Source organism: Perognathus longimembris, chromosome 1, assembly GCF_023159225.1.
Source record: "Perognathus longimembris pacificus isolate PPM17 chromosome 1, ASM2315922v1, whole genome shotgun sequence".
Taxonomy (NCBI): domain Eukaryota; kingdom Metazoa; phylum Chordata; class Mammalia; order Rodentia; family Heteromyidae; genus Perognathus; species Perognathus longimembris.
Window position 1 is genome coordinate 129,052,842 of NC_063161.1, and position 25,403 is coordinate 129,078,244.

The 25,403-nt window shown below is 42.3% G+C and overlaps 2 protein-coding genes across 2 annotated transcripts in view; one reads left to right on the plus strand and one right to left on the minus strand.

Annotated features, from left to right (window-relative positions):
* Positions 1 to 14,963, minus strand: Bag1 (BAG cochaperone 1). Its single transcript, XM_048348156.1, has 8 exons — positions 14,949 to 14,963; positions 13,849 to 14,686; positions 11,009 to 11,137; positions 9,813 to 9,895; positions 6,498 to 6,611; positions 1,799 to 1,906; positions 941 to 1,003; positions 1 to 423 (listed from the first exon to the last, which is right to left on the minus strand). Exons 1-8 carry the CDS (start codon positions 14,961 to 14,963, stop codon positions 334 to 336), a joined length of 1,440 nt encoding a protein of 479 aa, XP_048204113.1. The 3' UTR covers positions 1 to 333.
* Positions 14,951 to 25,403, plus strand: part of Chmp5 (charged multivesicular body protein 5) — a 15,474-nt gene continuing 5,021 nt past the window's right edge. The window contains exons 1-6 of the mRNA XM_048362950.1: positions 14,951 to 15,119; positions 16,220 to 16,324; positions 18,192 to 18,238; positions 22,205 to 22,298; positions 22,626 to 22,697; positions 24,987 to 25,095. Coding sequence (XP_048218907.1) covers positions 15,051 to 15,119; positions 16,220 to 16,324; positions 18,192 to 18,238; positions 22,205 to 22,298; positions 22,626 to 22,697; positions 24,987 to 25,095 — 496 coding nt within the window. The 5' untranslated portion in view covers positions 14,951 to 15,050. The remainder of the gene's footprint in view (positions 15,120 to 16,219; positions 16,325 to 18,191; positions 18,239 to 22,204; positions 22,299 to 22,625; positions 22,698 to 24,986; positions 25,096 to 25,403) is intronic.

The following is a 25,403-nucleotide window of genomic DNA, read 5'->3' on the forward strand; positions in this document are numbered from 1 at the left end:
TGGCACCAAAAATAAAAAAAAAACCCTAAAACCTCTCATTAGCTCACACAAAGCACCTGACTCTCAAGAAAGCTGAAAAAACTTGGGCAGGAAGGGCCACTCTAGAAAAGGCAGCTATTGGATTGTACAGCCACCCAAATACAGAATGAGAAAACAGATAAGCAACTCTACTTTAGATTGCAAAGACAGTACTTTTTCATTGAGAACCCGTGTAGGAGTAGGAAAATTGGCAATTGACTAGTTGACTCTGGTAGCCCTGGAGAAAATAGGCAATTTCTGTTCCAGAGCAGTGGTGCTGCAATTCAGAACAGTACAGCCTTTCTCCACTGTTCCTCACTCAGCAAGGGCCAAGTTTGTAGATAGTAACCGCTCGGTCTCCTGGCAGATGTTCTGCTCCACCGTGTCACACTCAGCTAGGAATGCCTAAAAGACAGACACAGGGCAGTGAGAGTTCTCCAAGGGCAAGCCAACCACTGCCCACATGAGGATCTTTGTTCATTGAGGTAAACTTGCATAGATGGAAATGGGCACCCAGCCTGGGCTCCAAGGTAAGGGGAGCAATGAAAAGGCCATGCGGCCAGACTTTCACCATTCCCTAGGCTTACAACTTCCTAAAACGTGGTAGACAGCGGCACCCTACCTCATAGCAAGGACTGTGCTACTACTCAAATGAAGGTGGCACTGAACAGTGAATCAAGCCTTCTAGAACTGTGTGATGTTCTAACCCTAGTCGCTCTCCAATAAATGTCATTCCTAGATTAAATTCAAATAGATACATGAAGTGGGATCTTTTCTGATATTCTGGGTTCATGCAGATAAGCAATAACCAAAAAAAGCCTATGCTAATTATCATATTTCTACACTACCCTACTTTGAACAGATAAACACACACCAGTTTACTAACACATTATAGTTTGTCATATGCTAATACACAACTTACCTGAACCTTCTTCACCAAGCCTTTCCTTCTTAACCTACTGTCTTTAAAATTTTCTGGTAGGATCTATGAAAGAAAAAGTTGACACATAATCTTTAGTGATAAACAGAACACACACTTTGAAAACATATTCCATAAACCAAGCAAATCATAAGTCACCAGTATGAGTGTAACAGTCATTTTTTTTCTCCAGGTCTGCGTCCAACATGGACATTGTCATAGCTTTCATCCCTATAAAAGCACCTGTTTTCCATATCTGGACCATAAAACAAATCTAGAACATAGACCTTTTTCTTTTTTGTTTTTGTTTTCTGTTTCCTAGGTATGGGTACTATGTCCTGGCCAGATCATGAGCTTACCATGCCAGGTTCTTTACCACCACCATGCCCCACTTCATAGAATCCCAAACCCAAAGCACTTCACCCTCAAGAATGAAGCATCAGGCTAGAAATATCACTACTGCCATTTCAAAAGAGAACCCAGGGTCTATGATTCAATAGTCACACAAGATCTAGTTCTGGTTGAATTCTACTCAGCAAATGTGGAATAACTAATTATCTAAGTAAAATGAGTCTTGCTGATGTTCTTTGAACATGAAATCATGGTCCACACTTAAGTCTTAGTTTCATGACTACAAATGCTGGTAGCATCCATTAGTACGTGATAAAAGCCCTCTGTTAATGAACTATGAATGCCTAGAGATCTGGAACCATCTTATTATCTGTGTATTCTAGGACCCAGAACAGCATCCTCAAGTGATGGGTTTTGCTGAGGCAACAAGGATATGGATATGTTACTGTGTGAAACTGACTGAAATATTGTCACAAGAAACTAGTTCTTCTGAGCTGAAAATTTACTTACCATTGTGTCAATCTCCTCTAAGATCCTCATAAACTGCTCAATTGTGCCCTTTACTCTCCTATCAAGTTTACAGAGAGCTTCAGCTTGTAAATCCTTAGCCAGAAAACCCTGTGAGGGGTGGGGGGAATAATGCATTATTACAAGGATTCCTTGTACTGAAAAGTAACCAAAATTTAGTTCACCACAGCCCAAAGAAGCCAACATACTACTCAGACCTGTAACTTCATCTCGTAAGAAAAAAGGAAAGGCTGACCTTAGACCAGTCCAATAATTCTACCCCACTGAAGGCTACTGTATCAAATGTTTCCTAAGGCCTCCATTGAAGCCCCTAGTCCCAAGTATATACCTGCACACAAGAAATAAGTATTAAGAGCAGAAGCTAGTGAAATGTAGCATAGTTGGCAGTGTTTGCACTAGCAAGTGTGAGGTCCAGGGTTCGATCTTAAACATAATTAAAAAAAAAGGGGGGGGAGATAGGCTTTTGGTTCTAAGAGATCTGACTTTTACTTACTACTTTTGATCTTGAGCAAGTTACTTAAGCTATCCATGCCTTAGCAACCTCATTTTTTATAGAAGAGATTATGATACCTACACCCAGAAGGGTTAGTGTGAAGAAAAAGGGGAATAACTTGACAGCAAGTGTTTGAAAGCAGCTGGACAACAGCTGCTGAAGTCTGAAATCCTAGTTACTCTGGAGGCTGAGATTAAGAGAATCAAAGTTCAAGACTGGGCTGGGAATATGGCTTAGCAGTAGAGTGCTTGCCTTGCATGCATGAAGCCCTGGGTTTGATTCCTCAGTACCACATAAACAGAAAAAGCAGGAAGTGGTACTGTGGCTCAAGTGGTAGAGTGCTAGCTAGCCTTGAGCAAAAAGAAGTTAGGGACAGTGCTCAGGCCCTGAGTCCAAGCCCCAGGACTGGCCAAAAAACAAAAGTTCAAGGCCAGCCCAGGCACAAAGTCCATACAACTTTACCTCCCAAATAACCAGGCATGGCTCAGGTAGTAGAATGCCATCTATGAGCAAGAAAGCTAAGCATAAGAGTGAGAAGCCCCCCTGGGAGGAGGGGTATGAGGGAGGAGGTAACAAACAGTACAAGTAATGTATCCAATGCCTAACGTATGAAACTGTAACCTCTCTGTAAGTCAGTTTGATAATAAAATTTTGAAAAAAAAAAAGTGAGAAGCCCAAGAGCTGGACTGAAACACACACACACACACACACACACACACACACACACACACACACAGAGCTGGCTCAACTGGTAGGGTGCCAGTTGTGAACAAAAAAAGCCAAGCAGGCAAGAGACCCTGGGTTCAAACCTCAATAGAAAAAAAAGGGTTAGAAAGCAGAAATATCTTGAGCTCATTTAATCCAACAAACAATAACCTTTGAAGATGTTTATCAAAGTTAAGTGTTATAGATGCCCATTTAACTATATGTAGCAAAAACATCAGATGGTACCTAGTGATTCTAACCCCCCAAAATCAGAAGTACCCCCAAAAAAGATCTATTTTCAAGAACATTCAAAGAAGCATTACATATATTCATGGAAAATTATATTAGGCTAGCAAGGAATGATAGCACACATGTATATCCCTAGCATTTGGGAAGTAAATTCAGGAGGATCTTGAGTTTCAGCGGGCAATAATGGGAGACCCTGTCTCCAAAATAGGGCTCCAACTAGGTGCCAGTGGCTCACATCTATAATCCTAGCTACTCAGGAAGCTGAGATCTGAGGATCCAGGTTTGAAGCCAGTGAGGTAGGAAAGTCCATGATGCTCTTATCTTCAATTAATCACCATAAAAAATGGAAGTGGAGTTGTGGCTCAAACAGTAGAGTGCTAGCCCTGAGCACAAGAGATCAGAGATAGTACCCAGGCCCCGAGTTCAAGCCCCAGGATCAGCACCAAAACAAAGGGCTCCAAGAGAGTAGCCATGGCCAAGTGATAGTGCCAGCTCCAAGTGAAAAAGGACTCAGCCCGGTTTAGTGTTTCCCACTTGCAGTCTCAGTACTGAAGAGGCTAAGGTAAGAGGGACCAGGAGTTCAAGATCAGTCTGGGTACTACTGTGAGACACTATCTCAAAACAACAACAAAAAATACCACAAGGGCTAGGAATGTAGATCAGGAGAACTCTTGCCTAGCATGCTCATAACTCTTGGTTTGACTCCCAGCACTACCAAAAAAAGACTAAGTGACAAACACTAGAGAGCAAGTTCACCACCTTATATTTATATATGATGAAATATGTAACTTTGAAAAATACCATTTTTCAGACAGTGACTCATACCTATAATCCTAGCTACTCAAGGAGGCTGAGATCTGAGGATCACCACGGATGATGAGCAAGTTACTTAAGCTACCCATTCAGCAACCTCTTTTTTTTTTTGCCAGTCCTGGGGCTTGGACTCAGGGCCTGAGCACTGTCCCTGGCTTCTTTTTGCTCAAGGCCAGCACTCTTCCACTTGAGCCACAGCGCCACCCCTGGCCTTTTCTATATATGTGGTGCTGGGGAATCGAACCCAGGGCTTCATGTATATGAGGCAAGCACTCTTGCCACTAGGCCATATTCCCAGCCCTCTTTTTTTTTTTTGAAGAGATTATGATACCTACTCCCAGGGAGGTTACTGAAAAAAGGGGAATATATGTAGATACTTATCATAACTCATGGCACAGACATAAGCTACTGAACCGGCAGCAGTGCTTGCTGTTACTACTAAACTTTCTGGTTGTTCATTCACATTGCCTAATGACAGCAGTAGAAAAGTCTGTGAAACTCTTATTGCCAATTAACCACCAAAAAGCTGGAAGTAGAGCTATGACTCAACTGGTAGGGTGCTAGCCTTGAGCAACAAAAGCTCAGGGGCAGCCCCCAGGCTGAGTTCAAGCCCCAGAACAGGCACCAAAAAAAAAAAAAAGATATAAATATATTATGTACAATATACATATATATTATATGCCATATAATATATATTACATATTACATGTAATATATTAATATACATATATGAAACCATTCTCAATGACAGAAAATTTTCAATTTTCTAGCTAATAAAAAATAATTCACAAAGTCCACATAACAGTTATTAATTTAAAATGAAAGTATATTTCAGACTTTCATAGTGGTCATCTCTGAGTCATAAGTGTATACCTATACATTAAGAGGCAGATATTAAAAACACAGACATTAAGGTCTGAAGGTCTGGGCTTGAATCCTGACAGCCAGATACTAGCTGGTGCTTTTACAAGTCATTTTTATTTTGCATATTAGTACCTATACATGTTTTTTAAACTTTTGTACTATCATTACATATTATTACAAGTTATTTTTCTGATACTGAGGGAATGATTAATTCAGGGCCTTGCACTTGCTAGGCAGGTAGTTGGGTGGCTCTATCACTCCAACCATTAACTCCCAGCCCTTTTTGCTTTAATTATTATTGGAATAGTCTTTGTTTGGTGGGGGGAGGGAAGTAGTATGGAGACTTGAACTCAGAGACTCATACTCTTGCTTGGCTTTTCTGCTCAAGGCTTGGGTTCTACCACTTGAACCATACAACTTCCAGTTTGTTTAAATGGAAATAATAGTCTCTCAGATTTATTGCCTGGTCTAGCGTTGAGCCTCAATTCTCAGATCTCAGCCTCCTGAGTAGCTATGACTATAGGTAAGAGACACTGGCACCCAGCGGGATAGGGTCTTTACCTATCCCAAATGGTAAAGAACATTTTTGCTCAAGCTGGCCTAGATGCCATCTTCCTATTTATACTTCCTGTATAGCTGGAATGCCAAATGCACACTACCATCCACAGTTGAGATAGGAGTCTTGCTAACTCCATCTTTTTTGCCTAGGCTGGTCTCCAATCATAATCTGATCTTCACTTTCCAAGTAGCTAGAATTATAAGTGTGAGCCACCTAAACATTACTCGTATAATTAAAGCACAAACACATACTCAATAGTGTTATAAAATGAAAGGGGAAATAGTTGGGCTTGAGGTATTTCTAATCTTTACTGGGTTTCAGTACCTATCTCTAATATGAAGAATTAAATAGGATAATCCTGATGTTACCAAGACCAAACTGAGCTTGGACTCTCCTATGAATCAACAAAACATTCTTCACTGGGCTGGGGTTGTAGATCTATGTGAAACACTTGCCTACCATGCTCTAGGTCCAAGGTTCAACTCTCAGCACTGAAAAACTATTTTATTTATTTTTATTTTGTTCTTTTGATTTTTTTGGCCTTGCTAAAAATAGTACAATACTTGGACCGTGAGAAGTCTATCTGTTCACACATGATGGTAACATGGTAGTTACTCCATTATGAACAAAAATGGATGATGGCTAAAGTCTGACATAACAGAACATTTACAAAGTACTTAGAAAGTACCCTCATAGCAGCCCTTACAGGGAGACACTATTATTCTTTTTGACAGATGAGAAACTTAAAGATAAACTTGACTGTAATAAGAGAAAGTGTAAGGGACTGAGGATGTAGCTTGCAGTGGTAAAAAGCAGAGCACTCATGAGGTCCTGGATTGTATCCCCAGCACAGCATTAAAAAAGCAAAACAAGATAGAAAGGTGGAGTCAGAATCCTAACCCAGGTAGTGTGACTGCAGAGCTTGCCAACATAACCACACAACATATCCACAAAATTCTTACAGGTGGTAGAAAGTCAAAGTTCATGAAGGAAGTTACCTGCTGGATTCCAGTAAATTCTTTATTCAACTCTTCCAGGTGGTCAGCTATCTTTTCCACAGACTTCTCCAAATGTCTCAACTTCTTTAGTTCAGCCTGTTCTTCTGAATTGTTCTAAAAAGAAAAAATTAAATGAAGCCAACAGTCACCAAGATCTATAACTGTTTGTCCTATTTTGAGACTATGGCCAGAATTGTTTTAAATCACTGACCTAGGAAGAATGGACTTAATTCTCCTGCTTCTTAGAAAGCAAGTCAAAGGGTTATATAAAGAAGTTTTGTACCTTAGCCTCTCCAGTACTGAGATTCTAGTCCAGAGAGAAGGAAGATGTCAGGAAAACAGTCTACTGAGGGTACTAACAAGAAAATGAAGCCAATCTAACATCTGTGTGCTGATTGGCAGCCAGACTGAAGCCTACAATGTAACAGATTGTAACCAACACTGTTGAGGGAGCTACAGCCAGAATTCAATGATTCCTTGGTTTTGTTGTTGTTTTAGTTTTGGTTTGTCTTAATTTTTCTGAGACAAGATTTTACTATGTAGTCCAGATTGGCTTTGATCAAATTTTCATTCCTTCCACACTTCACTCTCAGATGGAATTATAGGCATGCCTAGAACAACTACTCCTTTAAATGTAATTCCTAAATGTTGTCCTATTTAATGATAATAATGATAACGATGATTAGTGTTTATTATCCTTACATGTCAGGTACTATCCTAAGCGTGTTACCTGTATTGCTTTTTTACGCCTTATCAAAGCCCTTACAGATGATGAAACAGACTTAATATAGCAAAGTTATCCAATGTCACACAACCCAAATGAGATAGAACGGACTCCAAAATTCAGGGACAGCTCCAACTGCAGGTCCTAAAGCTTTTGTAGACTCAACCCATGGGTTCTACTGGATGTTTAGCAATGTCCAGCTAGAATTTAGGTTTTTGATGTAAAGAAAAAGAGAGCAGTACTGAGGTTCGAATTCAGGGCCTCACACTTAATAGGGAGGCACTCCAATCACTTGAGTCATACCCAATCCCACGAGATTTAGAACATTTTCCTTTCTCTCACCTGACCAACTGGTAGCCAGGGCCAGCAGCTTCCTGGTTTGTGTACAATAGTACTCAACTGTTCACATCTCTTTGTGGCCAAATCAAGCTGAAATTTAATCTCCTGGTAGTACCAAGTCTAGATTAGACTTTGTTTGGTTCCATTTTGTTAATCTCTGTTATCTCTCTACTTAGCCACCTAACTTGAAGCAAGGCAACTTCATATGCTCAATAATTCCACTGTGTCACAATGCAGAGCTGGCCACAGCCCTTTCTCAACACCTCAGAGGGCCACTGCCTCATCTGTCACCAGATGGCTCTTTCCCCAACTCAGTTTTGTTGTTTTTTTGTTGTTGTTATTGTTGTTTACTGGTACCACAGTTTGTATTCAGGCCCTTGAATTTTCTTTGCTTGTTTGTTTGGCTGGCACTCTACCACTGGAGCCATGCCTCCAGTTTTGCTTTTTCTTGGTTGTTCCAAAGATGGAATCTAACAGACTATTCTTATTGGGAGGGCTTCAAATACAAGCCCTTTCCCTTGCTGGGTGCTGGTGGCTCATGCCTGTAATCCTAGATACTCAGGAGGCTGATATCTGATGATCACTCATGGTTCAAAGTCAACCAGGGAAGAAAAGACTCTTATCTTCAATGAACCACACCAGAAGGAAGTGGAGCTGTGGCTCAAAGTGGTCAAGCACTAGCCTTGAGCAGAAAAGCTCAAGGACAGCGTCCAGACCCTGAATTCAAGTCCCACAACCAACCAAAAAAAAAAAAATGCAATTCCCTAGATCTCAGCATCTTGAATAGCTAGGATTACAGATGTGGACCACCAATGCCTGGCCCTACTCTTTCAAGTCAAAAAGGGTATTCTCCTTGTGGGAGATTTTAGTTTAAAAAGTGATTTAAGGCTGGGAATATGGCCTAGTGGCAAAAGTGCTTGCCTCGTATACATGAAGCCCTGGGTTCAATTCCCCAACACCACATATATAGAAAACGGCCAGAAGTGACACTGCGGCTCAAGTGGCAGAGTGCTAGCCTTGAGCAAAAAGAAGTCAGGGACAGTGCTCAGGCCCTGAGTCAAAGGCACAGGACTGGCCAAAAAAAGTGATTTAAATGTACAGGCTTATGAAACTGGCACTGAGTGTGTGTGTGTGTGTGTGTGTGTGTGTGTGTGTGTACAGGCTTATGAAATTGGCACTGAGTGTGTGTGTGTGTGTGTGTGTGTCACTCTTGAGGCTTGAACTCAGGCCTGGGTGCTATCCCTGAGCTTTTGTGCTCAAAGCTAGCTCTCTACCATTTCAGCCACATCTCTACTGCTAGATTATTTTTGTAGTTAATTAGAGATCAAAGTCTCAGAGACTTTCCTACCCATGCTGGCTTCAAAATGTGATCCTCAGAGTAGCCTCCTGAGTAGCTAGGATTGTAGGCATTAGCCATTGGCACCCAGCTTGAGTCTTATTTAATATCTACAGATTCATTAAAAAAAAAAAAACAACTCTTGCAAATTCCACACCACATAGGGTCTATTCTAGGCACCATTTTAACCATACTGACAGTCCTCCACCAAGACAAAAGCCATGTTAAGATAGCAATACTGACCCAAATTTCTACAGCAAAAGCTCAAGCACTAAATCAACAGGTGCAAGAAGGTACAAAAATCAGGACAACAAAACTGGTAATTCAAACATACTGTATACAAAGGCCTGTTGCTGGATGCCATGTAGTCCTAGCTACTCAAGATGCTGAGATCTGAAGATCACTGTTCGGAGCCAGCCCACATTGAATATGAGACTCCTACCTCCAATTAACCAGCAAAAAGCCAGAAGTGGAGGTGTGGCACTGTCCTTCAGCAAAAAGCTCAGTAAGAGCAGCCAAGTCGAGTTCAAGCTCCAAGACACACACACACACACACACACACACACACACACACACACACACACATATCCTGTCAAGCTTGGTGTTCTATTTATTTTTATTTATTTTTTATTTTTTTTTGGCCAGTCCTAGGCCGTGAACTCAGGGCCTGAGCACTGTCCCTGGCTTCTTTTTTGCTCAAGGCTAGCACTCTGCCACTTGAGCCACAGAGCCACTTCTGGCCATTTTCTGTATACGTGGTGCTGAGGAATCGAACCCAGGGCCTCATGTATACGAGGCAAGCACTCTTGCCACTAGGCCATATTCCCAGCCCCAAGCTTGGTGTTCTAAACAGAAATAAATGTAAAAGACTTTAGTCACTTGATTCTGACCAATTTTGGTAGAAAAAGTGATTTACCTTTTCCCCAATTAACATAACCCGGCAACCATTTTGTATTCCAAGTGCTGACAAAGGTGCCTCCATTTCCTTCAAAGATTTTCCTGAAAAGAGAAGAATAGTATGTCAAATTATACTGATTATGCATAATACTGATAAATTCCAGAGAGAGAGAGAGAGAAGGAGGAAGAGGAAGAAGAGGAGGAGGAGGGATGGAGGGAAGGAGGGGGGAGGGAGGGGAAGTTAGAACAGATTTCAGCAAATGTATAATTGTAATCACTAATGAAATAAGCATAAATTTGTATAGCCATCTTAGATATTTTCTGTTTGCTTCTTTGATTCTTTTGGTAGTACTGGAGTTTAAACTCAGGGCTTCATGCTCTACTCTACTGTTTGATGCTCTACTATTCGTGTTCTACTATTTGAATCATGTCCCCAATCCTTTTTGCTTTATTTTTCAGATAGTATCTCAGAGTTTTTCTGCTAGGAGTGGCCACATACAAAGATCCTGAAGCCTGTGGCTGAGATTACAGGCTTGTATGACCACACCTAGCTTACTGATTGAGATGTGAAAACTCACTAACGTTTTGCCCAGGCTGGCTTCAAACTGCAATCCTTTCAATCTGCCTCCAGAGTAGCTGGTATTATAAACATAAGCCTGCTATACCTTGTTTGTTTTTTGGGTTTTGTGTTTGTTTTTTGCTTTTGAGACAAGGGCGCAGTATGTTGCCTAGTTTTGCATGAAACTTGAGTTTGTCTCTAGAGTGCCTAGGATATAAGGGTACATGATCATGCCCCAACTTGAAATGTCAAATCCCATTGCTTGTATAATTAAGAAATGTTTTTAAAAAGTGGCTAAGTTCCTTATGACTGTCGTTCAATGAGATAAATCTAGCTGTGGGAGTGGGAGGGCAGAGAACAGGGGTGGAGAAGGAGATAGGTTCTAGCACAAATAAGCATTGCTTAGCAGACTTTTAAAACCAGGCCCCTTATTAAATTGGTTTATTGAAGCAAATGATGAGATTTCTGCCATCTTTATGTCACTTCAAATTTGACACCTGTTCAGATGTTTGAATCTAGTACATAGTCCTTAATAAAGATCTGTTAAAAAGACTAAATGAACAAAATTAAAACTACTCCAATTTGAAAACTGAAAGTTACCATTAGGTATGGGTAAGCATTTACCACAGGGCCAAAGCTGAGAGAGAAATACCCACCCTTAAATATAAGCTTCTGAAAAGGCTGTGGAACCCCTGTGGCCTCTTCAACAACTTGGGCCAGGTCTTGGACAACTGGTTCACTGCTGCCCATCTGCGGGATAACATAAAGATCGTGCCTCTCATTGCCTAAGGAGAAAGAAAAGATGTAATGAAGACAACTCTTTTACATAAACCAATACACGTTGATGCTTTACTATATTTTATGCAGGCTTCAAGGCCCAACTCATCTGATACCAACTCCAAAGTGCTTGTCCCCAGCTGCCTAGGCCTAGCCTTCCTTTGGTCATCTGCTCAAGAATTTTGTTTCTTTTATTAGCAGAACTATTCTAATGGTTGCTAACATTTTAAACACTTATTTAGGAGATGCTGTACTAGTCTAATTTCACACATCATGCTGTTTATTCCCTGGAATCCTCATAAAGCACATACTATTTCATTAATAATCAGTGAGTCCATATTCAACAAATAAAAGATTAATATCCAGAATACACAAAGAACTCAAAAACTAAAACAGAAAAGAGAATAATTCAATTAGTAAATAGGCAAGCAAACTGAACAGATAGTTCTCAGAAAAAAAAAAACACAAATGGCTGATACTTGAAGAAATATTCATCATCCTTAGCCACAAAGGACATACAAATCAAAATCACACTAAGATTCCATTGCACCCCAGTCAGAAAGGCATCCATCCAACAAGGAAAGAAATAGCAACAAATGCTAGTGAGATGCAGAGGAAAAGGAACCCTCATATACTGCTGGTGGGAGTTAAATTAGGACAACCATGTGGAAATCAGTAAGAAGGTTGTCCAAAAAGAGTAAAAAACAGATGCCGTTGGCTCATGCCTGTAATCCTAACTACTCAGAGGGCTGAGATCTGAGGATCACAGTTCGAAACCAGCCCAGGCAGGAAAGTCCCCATGAGACTTTTATCACCAATTAATCACTCCAAAACCAGAAGTGGCACTGTGGCTCAAGTGGTAGAGTGCTAGCCTTGAACACAGAGGTCAGCGCCCAGGCCCTGAGTTCAAGTCCCATAACCACCAACAACAAAAGACTTTCCTTATGATTGTACCTTACCACTATTAAACATGTATCTGAAGGAGAGTAAATTAATATATCAGAAAGAACCTGCATACCTATGTTTATTGTAGCACTGGTCACAATAGATAGTGAAATAGTAAAGTCGAATTATCTAAGATAACCAGCAATGAATGAATGGCTAAAGATGTAGTCTATATGTACTGTGGAATATTACACAGACATAAGGAAAAATGAGGTGGCAGGGCTTCCAGGGGATTCTATGGTTTTTATTTACTACAAATTCATAACTTCCCCCAAAAGAAAAATGAAATCATGTCAATTGCAGGAATATAAATGCAGCTGGAGGAAATACATCTAGTAAGACAAACCAAGCTCAAACAACTAAAATGCTGTTATGTTTTCACTTATATGTAAAAGCTAGGCCTAAAAGATTTCAATGGGCATGTACATTTGCATATACATACAAATGTATACATAAATATACATAATTATACACATGGAAAAGCAAAGAAAAATAAAAAGTGGATAATTTTGAAATACATGGTACATATATATGAAAAAACAACAAAAACTCCAATGAAATGTTGATCAACAGGGGGATGGAAGAATGAAGAAAGAGAAACAGGCTCTATGGGAATGGGGGTGAGAACTGTAGGAAAAGTGAAGAGTATGAGTAGGGAGTGGGGGGAATAAGGGGTGGGAGAAGTGAGGGAAGGGGGAATATACTAGTTGGAATGGGTAGGGCTAACCAGGATTAATATGGAAACTGTTTTCAACTATAAAAATAGAATAATGAAACTTGTTGAAATTGTTTGGAGAAGGGAAGAACAGAAAGTGATAGAGGGGTGAGACTGACTGGAAAATATTGTAAACATGTGGAAATATAACAATGAAATCCTTCATTGTATAACTAATGTGAGGTAATAATTTAAAAAAGATAATAAGCAGTTAGGTCAGTCTAATTAAGACTTGCCTACTGAGCTGAGGGCATGGCTATAGTGGGCCATAAGTTCAAACCCCACAAAAGTAAAATAAAGGCTTGCCTGTGGAGACTCAATTGGTAAAATCAAATGTAACATTAGCTCCAGCTCATTCCAAAACCCCTATTTTTCATCATAAGCTCTGTGGCCTGGCTGATTGGCCTGTACTCTGGTATTGCTTTGGTCTTCCTTGAATAACCATCAATGAACTGTTTTCCTTCTAGTCTTTCCCACTGGGCACACCATGAAACAAAAAGTATTTTTTGGAAGGCACCAATTCCTTTCCAGGTATTTGACCTTTAGGAGGTTGTCCAGCAAATGACACCAAGCCATTGATGTCTCCCAACAGGTCCATAAGGTCAAATGGGTCAAGTGTACTGATTTTGTTTAGTTTTCTGTCAACCATAAGGGGTGCCAAGAGTGAATGCCTGGATTCATGGATCTTCATCGTACCAACACGAGGAAAGGCAAAAAGAGCAGCCTGCCAAACAAAGTTCAGTATCATGACACACGTAGGTGTCCAGACACACAGCAGTTGTACATTAACATGGCCCAAAACAAGTGTGACACAAGATCTACAACTGGGCTGACACAGACACTCACACAACTTAGACTCACGATGTTCAGATATGCTCTAACAAGTACAATCCAACAAATAACTACATATAAAACACACCAAGAATAAGGAAAGGTGTGCTCACAGAAGCCCCACACCAAAACCAGCCCCACCGACGGCGCTGACAAGAATCTATGCTTCGCACTTCCTAAGTTCAAAACCCAACTTGGAGACCACACACCCGGCAGCCCGGCGCTCACTGTGGCTGACGGTCACGTTGAGCCCGGCTGCCGCCATATCCTCGATCGGGGTCGCCACCTCGATTGGGATCATGTACTCGCTCCGGGTCAACTTGGCGGTGGTCAACTCGCAGGGCTGGGTAAACTCCTCGGGCTGGATCACCACCGTGGCATGGGTCACCTCCGGTGCCTGGGTCAGCTCCGCGGTCTGGGGCACATCCGCTGTCTGGATCACTTCCGCCGTATAGATCACCGCTCGGGGCCGGGGCACCTCTCGGAGCCGGGGCACCTCTCGGGGCCGGGGCACCTCTCGGGGCCGGGGTACCTCTCTGGTCCGGACCACTTCTCTGGTACGGGTCACCTCCTCGACCCGGGCCACCTCCTCGGCCTTGGACACCTCCTCGATTGCTGCGACTTCCTCAGTCCCGGCCACCTCCTCCGACGTGGTCACCTCCTTGTCCTTGCTCCGGGTTGCCTGCTTGCCCCGGGATGAGTGCCTGCTCCCGGGCGCCTCGTGGGCCTGGGTCGTCTCCTTGCGCCGGGTCACCTTCTCGCTCCGGGCCGAGCGAGGATGGCCTTTCTTCTTCACCCGCGGCCTACCGGTGCCGGTGGCGGAGCCTCTGGTGGATCGCTCATTTCCGCTGGTTGTACTCCGCAAGGAGGAACGCTGAGAGGGAGGCGGGCGGCGCTCGGCTGGGTGTTCCGACTGGCGCGACTCCCGGCCAGACCGAGGACCGCGCCGCCGGGGGCCCAGCCGCTCCCGGTCGCCTCGCGGCTTCCGCGCGCCGCCCCGCTCCGCCAGGCCCGCGCTTGTTGACCGCTCAGCGATGGTAGCTGAGCGTCCGGGAATCCTGAGGGGCTACTTCCTGGCCCCGCCCCTGCCGACTGGTCACGCCCCCTGTGTTGGACTCTCTCCGGCCCCGCCCAATCCGCCAAGGCCGCCTTCAGGCCCCACCCACCCAGCCAGGGCCCCGCCTCGCTCATCTGGGTTTCCTCTGCTGCCGCCAAGGCCCCGCCTCCGTCAGACCCTCTTTCCGCCCCTCCCAATGCTTTGCGCCAGTTTCCCTGGAAGGCGGAGCTGAAAACCCGGAAAAGAGGGATGAGGGAACTAGAGAGAGCACAGTGCGCTTGCGCATGGAGGGGCCGGAAGCCGGAGTGGCACTGACTCCACTTCCGCCTCGGGATTTTTCTCCAGTGTTTGGGTTTCTTGTCCGCCGTTCGAGATGAACCGATTCTTCGGAAAAGCGAAACCCAAGGCTCCGCCGCCCAGCCTGACTGACTGCATTGGCACGGTGGGCACCTAACCTTGAGTAACTAGACTCAAAGCTTCCGATGCTCCCGACCCCGCCCATCCCCTGTCCCCGGCTCCCACTCTTTCACTCCAGTCCTAGTCCCCGGCGCTTCAAAAACTCGGCCTTCTCCATCTCCTCGCCTCATCCCTGTTTTCTAAATCATTCCTGACGCCACAAACCAGGGATCCTCCTAGCCCCGACACTGCTTGGCCCTACCTGCACCCCACCCACTCATTGCCCAGGCTACTCGTTCTCAGCCTGGCCTCCTCATTCCAATCTACTTTAGGCCTATACGCTCTCCCTGATTCATCTAAGCTGACCTTTTCTTCTTACAAACCCTTTTTCATCTTTCGTCCATCGCCCATATCAGCTCGTTCTGTAATATACTAGGTTAACACATATGTACCTCAGATCTTAATCTCTGAAACACAGAATTCAGAACCTTGGGCTCTCAGATTAGCACCCCCATCCCATCTAGGGAATGGCATTAGAAATAGTCTTAGCCTAGCTGGTGGCTCATGCCTGTAATCCTAGCTACTCAGGCTGAGATCTGAGGATCACGGTTTAAAGCCAGCCAAGGCAGCCAGACTTGAGACGCTTATTTCCAATTAACCGCTAGAAAACCGAAAGTGACAGCTGTAGCTCAAGTGCTAGAATGCTAACTTTGAGCAAAAGAGCTCAGGGACAAGCCCAGGCCCTGAGTTCAAGCCCCATGATTGACAAAAAAAATCTTAACCTATGTCTTCACTGGATACAGGCTCATTTCCTCTGCCTTCTTGTTGAATCCACAACCTGACTCATCCCCATGAGAAATCTCAGTCCAGTGATTCTCAAATTGTTTTTCTACCTCAACACTTGAGAAGAACTTTGGGTATCAAACCAGGAAATGGAGTATAGTTTACAAAGCGTGTTTGACTGGAAATCTACACACACACACACATACACACACACCCCTCTACCTCTACCTGAACCACTGTTTTCTACCTTTCCTCATATACTTCCCTTGTTTTGCTTCCATTGAAGTCCTTCCTCTCCTCCTGCCCCCTTCTCATGTGAGTATGGTGTGGTAACTACCACTACATTTGATATTTTTCCCCAAGGTGGATAGCAGAGCAGAATCCATTGATAAAAAGATTTCCCGGCTGGATGCTGAGCTAGTGAAGTACAAGGATCAAATCAAGAAGATGAGAGAGGGGCCTGCCAAGGTAAGATAGGCAGCTAGTGCTGTAGAACATACTGTAACAGTCTCATTTGAGCACCTATGAAATGGGGCCTCTTGGTAGGGACTTGTGCAGTATAATGAAGAGATGCTCACAGTCTGGTAAAGAGGAAACATGTGCAGGCATATGCTTCATAGAGTAGAGTTTGAAGCTAGAGTTTTAATATTTTTATTGTTATTAAGGTATTGTGCAGAGAGGTTACTATTTCATAGGTCAGGTAATGAGTACATTTCTTTTTGGACAATGTCATCCCTTCCTTTATGAAGCTAGATATTTGAGGGTTTGATCTTGTGGAGAGAGGATGTCAATCACATTCCTGAAGCATGTTCATAGGAATGAGTACATTCACTGGGAAGGTGGCACTCTGGAGAGGACTGGGTCGTGATTAGGTTTAGGGAGTTACCAGGTTGGTCAAGTTAGGTAATTAGACTGGTTAAAGAGTGGCATACTGGGAAAAAGTGCTGAATTAGGTATTACTATTAGCTATTACTGTCACTCACTACTAGCTGTGATAATGTCACTTATATTTAACTTCTGTCAAGTAGGAATGTAGAATGTTATGTTTAGGTGCAGACTGTGGATATAGAGTACCTTATTTTTTCCAGCTCTCTTTTTAATCACTATAAGCCAGGGCCTTGGAGAACCTTGGTTTTTCCTTCTTTTTTTTTTAAATTTTAATGACAAGGTGATATACAGAGGGGGTACAGTTACATAAGGTAGTGAGTACATTTCTTGTGTTATTTTGTCCCTCATTTTACTTTCCCTAGCTCAGATGAACATATATACAATATCCAGTGTACCAAAATCATATACAGTGACCACAGGGGGTACGCCAAAGGGGTTTTTCCTTCTTTATAATGGGTATGGTAAGTGCTTAGAAGTGTGAAGATTAAATAAGGCAATTTATGTGACCTGCATAGTATATCTAGACCATAGTAGTACCCAATAATGCCAGTTATTATTGTCTGTGAGGTAATAATGTCTGCTTTCCCCCCCTCATTGGAGGAGACAGTATCACATATAGACCAGTTTAGAGGGAAAAATTTTCCCAGCCACCTTAGTTGATTTTTTTTTTTATTGTTGCTGTTTTGTTTGTGCCAGTGCTGGGGCTTGAACTCAGAGCCTGGGTGCTGTCCCTTAGCTTTTATACTCAAGACTGGTACTTTTTCACTTGAACTAGGCTCTACTTCTGGCTTTTTGGTGTTTAACTGGAGATAAGAGTCTCATGGAAGAAGTGGTGCTGTGGTTCAAGTGGTAGAGTGCTAGCCTTGAGCTGAAGAGCTCAAGGAGAGTGCCCAGGCCCAGAGTTCAAGCCTGCGACTGACAAAAAAAAAGAGCTTCATGGACTTTCCTGCCCAGACTGACTGCAAATTACAGTCCTTGGATCTCAGCCTCCTGAATTGCTAGGATTACAGATATGAGACACTGGTACCTGGTGGTGTAAAAATGTTTTAGCTTCAGAAGTGAGAGGTTAGTGGGCCATGGTTGGTTGTTTCCAAGGTGAAATAGGATAAAGGAGTTTGTGCTTGTTAGGTTTGGATTGAGAGTAGGTGTCCAACTGGGGACTCTGCTAAGGTAATTAGATATGTAAGATGGACACTGTTGCCACTGGAAGTAGAGATAATATGCATCAGGAAAAGGGAAAGCAGTTTAGGATTCTGTGATATGGGATGCAAAAACAGATAAGACTACACATTGGTGATATTTGCACTTAGGAAGGGAACAAAATCCAGGAGTCACTATTCCTGTCTGTTCCTTTGAAGAAGAGATGTGAATCTGAGGATATGGAAGATTTCTTTTACTATATATGTGTTTTCTACTTACTTTTTATTTAACATGTTTTTCTCCTCAGAATATGGTCAAGCAGAAAGCCCTGCGGGTTTTAAAGCAAAAGCGAATGTAAGTTACATGTGTGAGCTCCTTCTCTGGCAGTTTTAATAAAAGGAAAATAAGTCTTCCATCTTACCTAGGTTTCTTACCGTTTTCTAAATGTTCATTTAATTACAACTTTTCAAAGTTTTAATTTTATTTAATTTTTAAATTTCAGTAAAATTAGCAATAGGTGGCTAATGACTTAATATTTTGAGTGGGCCAATATTTTGAGTGGGATTTGGTTCTCCATTATTTAGGTTGTAGAATAGACCCTTGGTATCCCTTGAATATATGGTTCTGAGGAGTCTACTACTGGGGAAAAACTACAACTGCTCAGGATGTGCAGGTTTCAGTGCTGTATTTTGAATGCTTGATTCCTATTTCCCATAATGCCATCTAGTGTCTTCTAAAGACATGTTGTCTTTCAACAATCTAAAATTTTCATCACTTAAAATTTGTTTTGGGGGTACCATTTGAAAGACATGTTTTTATAAAAAGGTGGGGAAATAATGTGTACTGACATAGGATTTCTCTGCATGAACTGATCTGCATAATGTATGTGCAGTAAATTATTCTGTCGTGTCCCATGTCCTTCCACCCCGCTTCTGTGCGTGCCCCTCATCCCCCGCTTGAATTCAGGGCTCAGGTGCTCCTGCTTTTTCTGAGTAGTTTATTGGAGAAGAGTCTCATAGACTTTTCCTGCCCAGACTGGCTTTGAACCACAATCCTCAGATCTCAGCCTCCTGAGTAGTATAGGTGTGAACCACTGGCACCCAGCTAATTGTTCTGTTTCTGAAATTTCTTTTGATTTTTTTTCACTCTTGGTCAAACCCATGCTAACTATGCAAATATGACAGGCTTAATGTATGCTCTTTTTAGATTTATTTGTACAATTACAAATGCTGAGTATTTCCACATAACCATAACAGATTTTTTTTTGCGAATCCTGGGACTTGAACTCAGGGCCTGAGCACTGTCCTTGGCTTCTTTTTACTCAAGGCTAGCACTCCATCTCTTGAGCCACAGTGCCACTTCTAGCTTTTTCTGTTGATGTGGTACTGAGGAATCAAACTCAGGGCTTCACTACCACTAATTCATATTCCCAGCCCCTCTATTCATTTTAAATGACTATTTATAATGTATTAGGTATCGTCTTTCCTTTTTTTTTTTAATTAAATCACATTGGGGAAAGAAATTATAGTGCCTAAGATGATCAGAGTACGTTAAAACTATCCTCAGGTCTCAGCCCTGAAGTAGCTAGGATTATAGACATGAGCTGCCTGTGCCTAGCCTCTATTACTTTGTTAGTAGCATTTCAGTTGTGTGTGTGTGTGTGTGTGTGTGTGTGTGTGTGTGTGTGTGTGTGTGTTTGAGTGATGGGGCTTGAACTCGACCTGAGTGCTGTCCCTGAGCTCTTTTGCTCAAGGCTAGTACTACACCATTTAGAGCAACAACTTCACTTCTGTTTTTTCTGGTGGCATTTCAATTTTTTGTTCTTGTTTTGAGGCAGGGTTTGTTGTTGTTTGGTTTTTTGTTTTTGTTTTTGTTTTTTGTCAGTCCTGGGGCTTGGGACTCAGAGCCTGAGCACTGTCCCTGGCTTCTTTTTGCTCAAGGCTAGCACTCTACCACTTGAGCCACAGTGCCACTTCTGGCTTTTTCTATATATGTGGTGCTGAGGAATTGAACCCAGAGCTTCATGTATACAAGGCAAGCACTCTACCATTAAGCCACATTCCCAGCCCTGAGACAGGATTTTGCTCTTCTAAGCCCAGGTTTGCCTCAAACTCTCCATTCTCCTGCCTCAGCTTCCTGAGTGCTTGTATTACAGGTGTCACCACACCGGACTCATACTCCACCCCTCTCATGCCAGGGATCAAACCCAGGGCCCTACAAATGCTGAGCAAACATTCTACTAGTGAGCCACACCCTGAGCTCAGCATTGTAATTTTAAAATATTTTCTATTGATATAGATTCATTGTAGAAACATGGGGTATACATAAACTTGAGCAGAAGAAAATTTACCTAATGGGATGGGAATGTGGCTTAGTAGTAGAGTGCTTGCCTAGCATGCATGAAGCCCTGGGTTCGATTCCTTAGCACCACATACACAGAAAAATCCAGAAGTGGTGCTGTGGCTTAAGAGGTAGAGTGCTAGCCTTGAGCAAAAAGAAGCCAGGGACAGTGCCCAGGCCCTGAGTCCCAAGCCCCAGGACTAGCAAAAAAATAAATAAGTAAATAAATTACCTACTTTCTTACTACTAGAAATAATCACCTTTAAAATGCTGAATTCTAGGCTAGGGTCATATGGGAGGCCTGGACTTTAAACCTCAATATTACCCCTTCCCCCCCTCCCCAAAGTGAAGCAAAATGCCAAAATTCTGATGAATGGTGCATACCTGTAATCTTATGTAATCTTAGCACTAGGAAGGCACTGGGAAAGGTAAAGCAAGAGGATCCCATTCTGTCTCCAAAGAAAAAAAGAAAGGTAGCCAGGAGCTGATGGCTCATACCTGTAATCCTAGCTACTCAGGAGGCTAAGGTCTGAGGATCATGATTTGAAGCCAACCAGGGCACAAAATTCACTGAGACTTTTTTTTTTTTTTTTTGCCAGTCCTAGGCCTTGAACTCAGGGCCTGAGCACTGTCCCTGGCTTCCTTTTGCTCAAGGCTGGCACTCTGCCACTTGAGCCACAGCGCTGCTTCTGGCCATTTTTTATATATGTGGTGCTGGGGAATCGAACCCAGGGCTTCATGTATAGGAGGCAAGCACTCTTGCCACTAAGGCCATATTCCCAGCCCACCACTGAGACTCTTATCTCCAGTTAGTCACCAAAAAGCCTTTGGCTCATTTTGTAGACCACTAGCTTTCACACAAGAAGCTTAGGGACAGGGCTTAGATCCTGAGTTCAAGACCCAGTATCAGCACCAAAACAAAAGCGGGGGGAGGAGGGAAGTTATTTTTTCCACTGCTTTTTCCCTCTGCTTATGTATACCTACCATATTTACATAAAGTATTTAGAAGAAAATGAAATGATAATGTCTTTATAAATCATTTTCTATTTAATGTTAAATATCATGGGCATTTTGGTGATGGTTCATCAGTGGCTGATGCCTATAATCCTAGATACTCAAGAGTCTGAGACCTGAGGATCCCTGGTTTGAAGCCAGCCCAGGCAGGAAAGCAATTGAGACTTTTATCTCAAATTAACTACCAAGAAAGCGAAAATGTAAACCTGTGGTTTAAGTGATGAAACTCTAGCCTTGAGCAAAAAAAAGCTCATGGACAGTGCCCAGGCCTTGAGTTCAAGCCTCAGAACCAACACCAAAAAAAAGTATTCCCTCTTTTCTCTCTCTCTCTCTCTCTCTCTCTCTCTTTCTCAGTACTATAATTTGAACTCTATGACTTGAGCCATGCCCCACAGTCCAATAATTAAGATATTAAGATATGTAGCAAGGCTAGACTTGATGGCAGTATGCCTGAAACCTAGCACTAAGAAGGCTAAGGCAAGATTACAAATTTATAAGCCAGCCTTGGCTACATAATAAGACTGTCTCAAAAATGCTTTAATTAAAAATAAAACTATATATGTAATTATTAAAATAATTTCTATAATGTTAAGTGGAAAATAGCATTGTAAGGCTGGGAATGTGGCTTACTGGTAGAGTGTTTACCTAGCATGCATGAAGCCCTGGATTCCATTCCTCAGCACCACATAAACGGAAAAAGTCGGAAGTGGCACGGTGGCTCAAGAGGTAGAGTGCTAGCCTTGAGCAAAAAGAAGCCAGGGACAGTGCTCAGGCACTGAGTTCAAGCCCCAGGACTGGCAAAAATAAATAGCATTGTAACTTAACCTGCAAAGGAAAAATATCTAGAGACATTGTGTTAATTTTTTAAAGTATTTTGCCCTTTTTAACCTTGAAATTCTGATCAAGATATTTTGTTCCAGTGGATTTCTGACTCACATTTCCCATTCTCACTTAATTTTATAAAAGGTATGAGCAGCAGCGGGACAACCTTGCCCAACAGTCCTTTAACATGGAACAAGCCAATTACACCATCCAATCATTGAAAGACACCAAGACCACGGTATGCCCAAAGCATCTTTACCATTATTTTATTAGTCTTGTACTCTTTCTGAAGGCTTTTTTTTTTTTGCCAGTCCTGGGGCTTAGACTCAGGGCCTGAGCACTGTCCCTGGCTTCTTTTTGCTCAAGGCTAGCACTCTGCCACTTGAGCCACAGCACCACTTCCGGCTGTTTTCTATATATGTGGTGCTGGGGAATCGAACCCAGGTCTTCATGTATACAAATCAAGCACTCTTGCCACTAGGCCATATTCCCAGCCCCTCTGAAGGCTTTTTAAAGTCAGTTTAGTCAGCATGACTTCTTAACATACTATATTTTTTACTCTTAGGTGGATGCAATGAAACTAGGAGTAAAAGAAATGAAGAAGGCATATAAGCAAGTAAAAATCGACCAGATAGAGGTAAGATGTATACTAGTTTCTGCAAGAATGTGTACTAGTTTATTTCTCTCTCTCTCTCTCTCTCTTTCTCTCTTTCTCTCTCTCTCTCTTTCTCTCTCTCTCTCTCTCTCTCTCTCTCTCTCTCTCTCTCTCTCTCTGTCTCTCTCTCTCTCTCTCTCGGTCAGTCGTGGGGCTTCAATTCTGGGCCTGGGCACTGTCCCTAGGCTCCTCAGCTCAAGGTTAGCACGCTACCACTTGAGCCACAGTACCACTTTCGATTTTCTGGTGGTTATTTGGAGATAAGAGTCTCATGGACTTGCCTGCCCAGGCTGGCTTTGAACTGTGAACCTCAGATCTCACCCTCCTGAGTAGCTAGGATCACAGGCAGAAACCTCTGGCACCCAGCTTGCACTAGTTTCTGTAAGATCCATATATATGTGCTTGATAGGAAGAGCAAAGAGTAATTGAATCTCAAGTCTGCCATTACTAGTAGAAAGAATGCCAAAACTATCAATTTCATTATTATTGATGTAAAGTTCCTAATAGTTTTTATACAGATGAAATAAGTGAACATCCTGACAGAATAAACTCCAATTAATTTTTTTCTTTTTATTTATTTATTTATTTTTTGTTGGTCATAGGACTTGACCTCAGGGACTGGGCACTGTCCCTGAGTTTTTTCACTCAAGGGTAGCACTCGTACTACTTTGAGCCACAGCACCACTTCTGGTTTTCTGAGGGTTAATTGGAGATAAGAGTCTCATGGACTTTCATGCCTGGGTTCGCTTTGCACTGCAGTCCTCATAGCTCAGCCTCCTGAGTAGCTAGGATTATAAGCATGAGCCACCAGTGCCCAGTTTCTCAGTAGTTATTTCTGACTCCATATGTTTTAGTCTGTTCCCTCAATTGTAAAATAATGATGTTATTGCTTATCTCCTAGTATTGTCATAAATGTTACATGAGGATATGTATGTAAAGTGCTAAAACAGTATTGGGCATGGAATCAGTTCCCTTTCTAATAATTTTCCTTATATTTTAATAGTAAGTTATTAGTTCCTTAAAGTTAGTGCATCTTTTAGGGGCTAGGTTTGGTCCAGGAAAGAGGCTGAGATCTAGAGAAACATTGTTCAAGGCCAGCTGGGTCAGAAAAAAATCTAGAGATTCCATTTCCAATTAGCCAGTAAAATGCTGGAATAGAGATCAAATGGTAGAATGTTAGCCATGAGAACAAAGCTGAGTGAGAATGTGAAGCTAAGAATTCATGCCCCCCATAGCTGAACAAAAAAACTTAGGATTATAAGTGTATACCACTATACCTAGCTCCAAATTTTTTCTTTCTTTCTTTTTGGTCAGTCATGGGGCTTGAACTTGGGGCTTAGGCACTGTCCCTGAGCTCTTTTGCTCAAGGCTAATGCTTTACTACTTTGAGCCACAGCACCACTTCCCAGTTTTCTGGTGGTTTATTGAAGATAAGAGTTGCATAGACTTTCCTGCCTGGGCTGGCTTCAAACCACAGTTCTCCAATCTCAGCCTCATGCATAGTTAAGATTACAGGCATGAGCCATCAGTGCTTGGCTCCCCATGTTACTTTCCCCCATGTTACTTTCTACCCTTTGTACTTGTATATGGAAAAATACAAGAAGCTAGGAAGAAATTTTCAAAAATCTTGTATTGCTCTTGAAATTCTGAAGGATAAATGATACTGATTTTGATCTTATACATTACCAACACTAATTTGTTCCCCAGTGTGGAATGCAGAATGTCTCGTAATTCCATCTTTAAGTGAGAAAATTAAGGCCTAGCAACATTTCTCATTAAGTAATGCAAATTCTTTACTGTATTCACATACCTTGAGTTTAATCCCTAGCCAAAAAAATAAGGGGAAAAAATTGAAAGAATTCTATAGAGACGTTTGTTTTCGAGGACTATCCGTTCAGTTGCTGATCAAAACCAGTCAAAAGCCAAGAACAGGTTATGGAGGTGAGCTGACAGTTATACTCTTGGCCTTCTATCTACATTATCATTTTAAGAATTGCTCATTTCTCTTGCAAAACTGTTTGGTGTAAGTGAACTGAACACCTCCGTGGGGGGTGGGGAAGGGAAAGGGGGAGGAGGGAGGGGGGTATGAGGGACAAGGTAACAAACTGTACAAGAAATGTATCCAGTGCCTAACATATGAAACTGTAACCTTGCTGTACATCAGTTTGATAATAAAAATTTGAAAAAAAAAAAGAATTGCTCATTTCGAAGAAAATGTAGGGGAAGAGGGCAATTAAAGGAAAATGCTAAAAAATAAATACACTTCTATAGGACTTACAAGACCAGCTAGAAGATATGATGGAAGATGCAAATGAAATCCAAGAAGCACTAAGTCGAAGCTATGGCACCCCAGAATTAGATGAAGATGACCTAGAAGCAGGTAGGTTCTAGGAAAAACAATTATGATGTGTATTTAGTTTCAGAGTCTGAGGCCTGGGGTCTTTTCTCAATGTTAGTGAAAATTCCTATCAAGATTCCCTGATAATTCACTGGATTTCCTCAAGATTCACTGAGGTAGAGAAACTGAAGGAAGGTCCAGGGGAAGGCTGACCTAATGCTGGCCTCAACTTGTCCTTTCTGTGCTATTTTTTTTTTTTTTTGCCAGTCCTGGGCCTTGGACTCAGGGCCTGAGCACTGTCCCTGGCTTCTTCTCGCTCAAGGCTAGCACTCTGCCGCTTGAGCCACAGC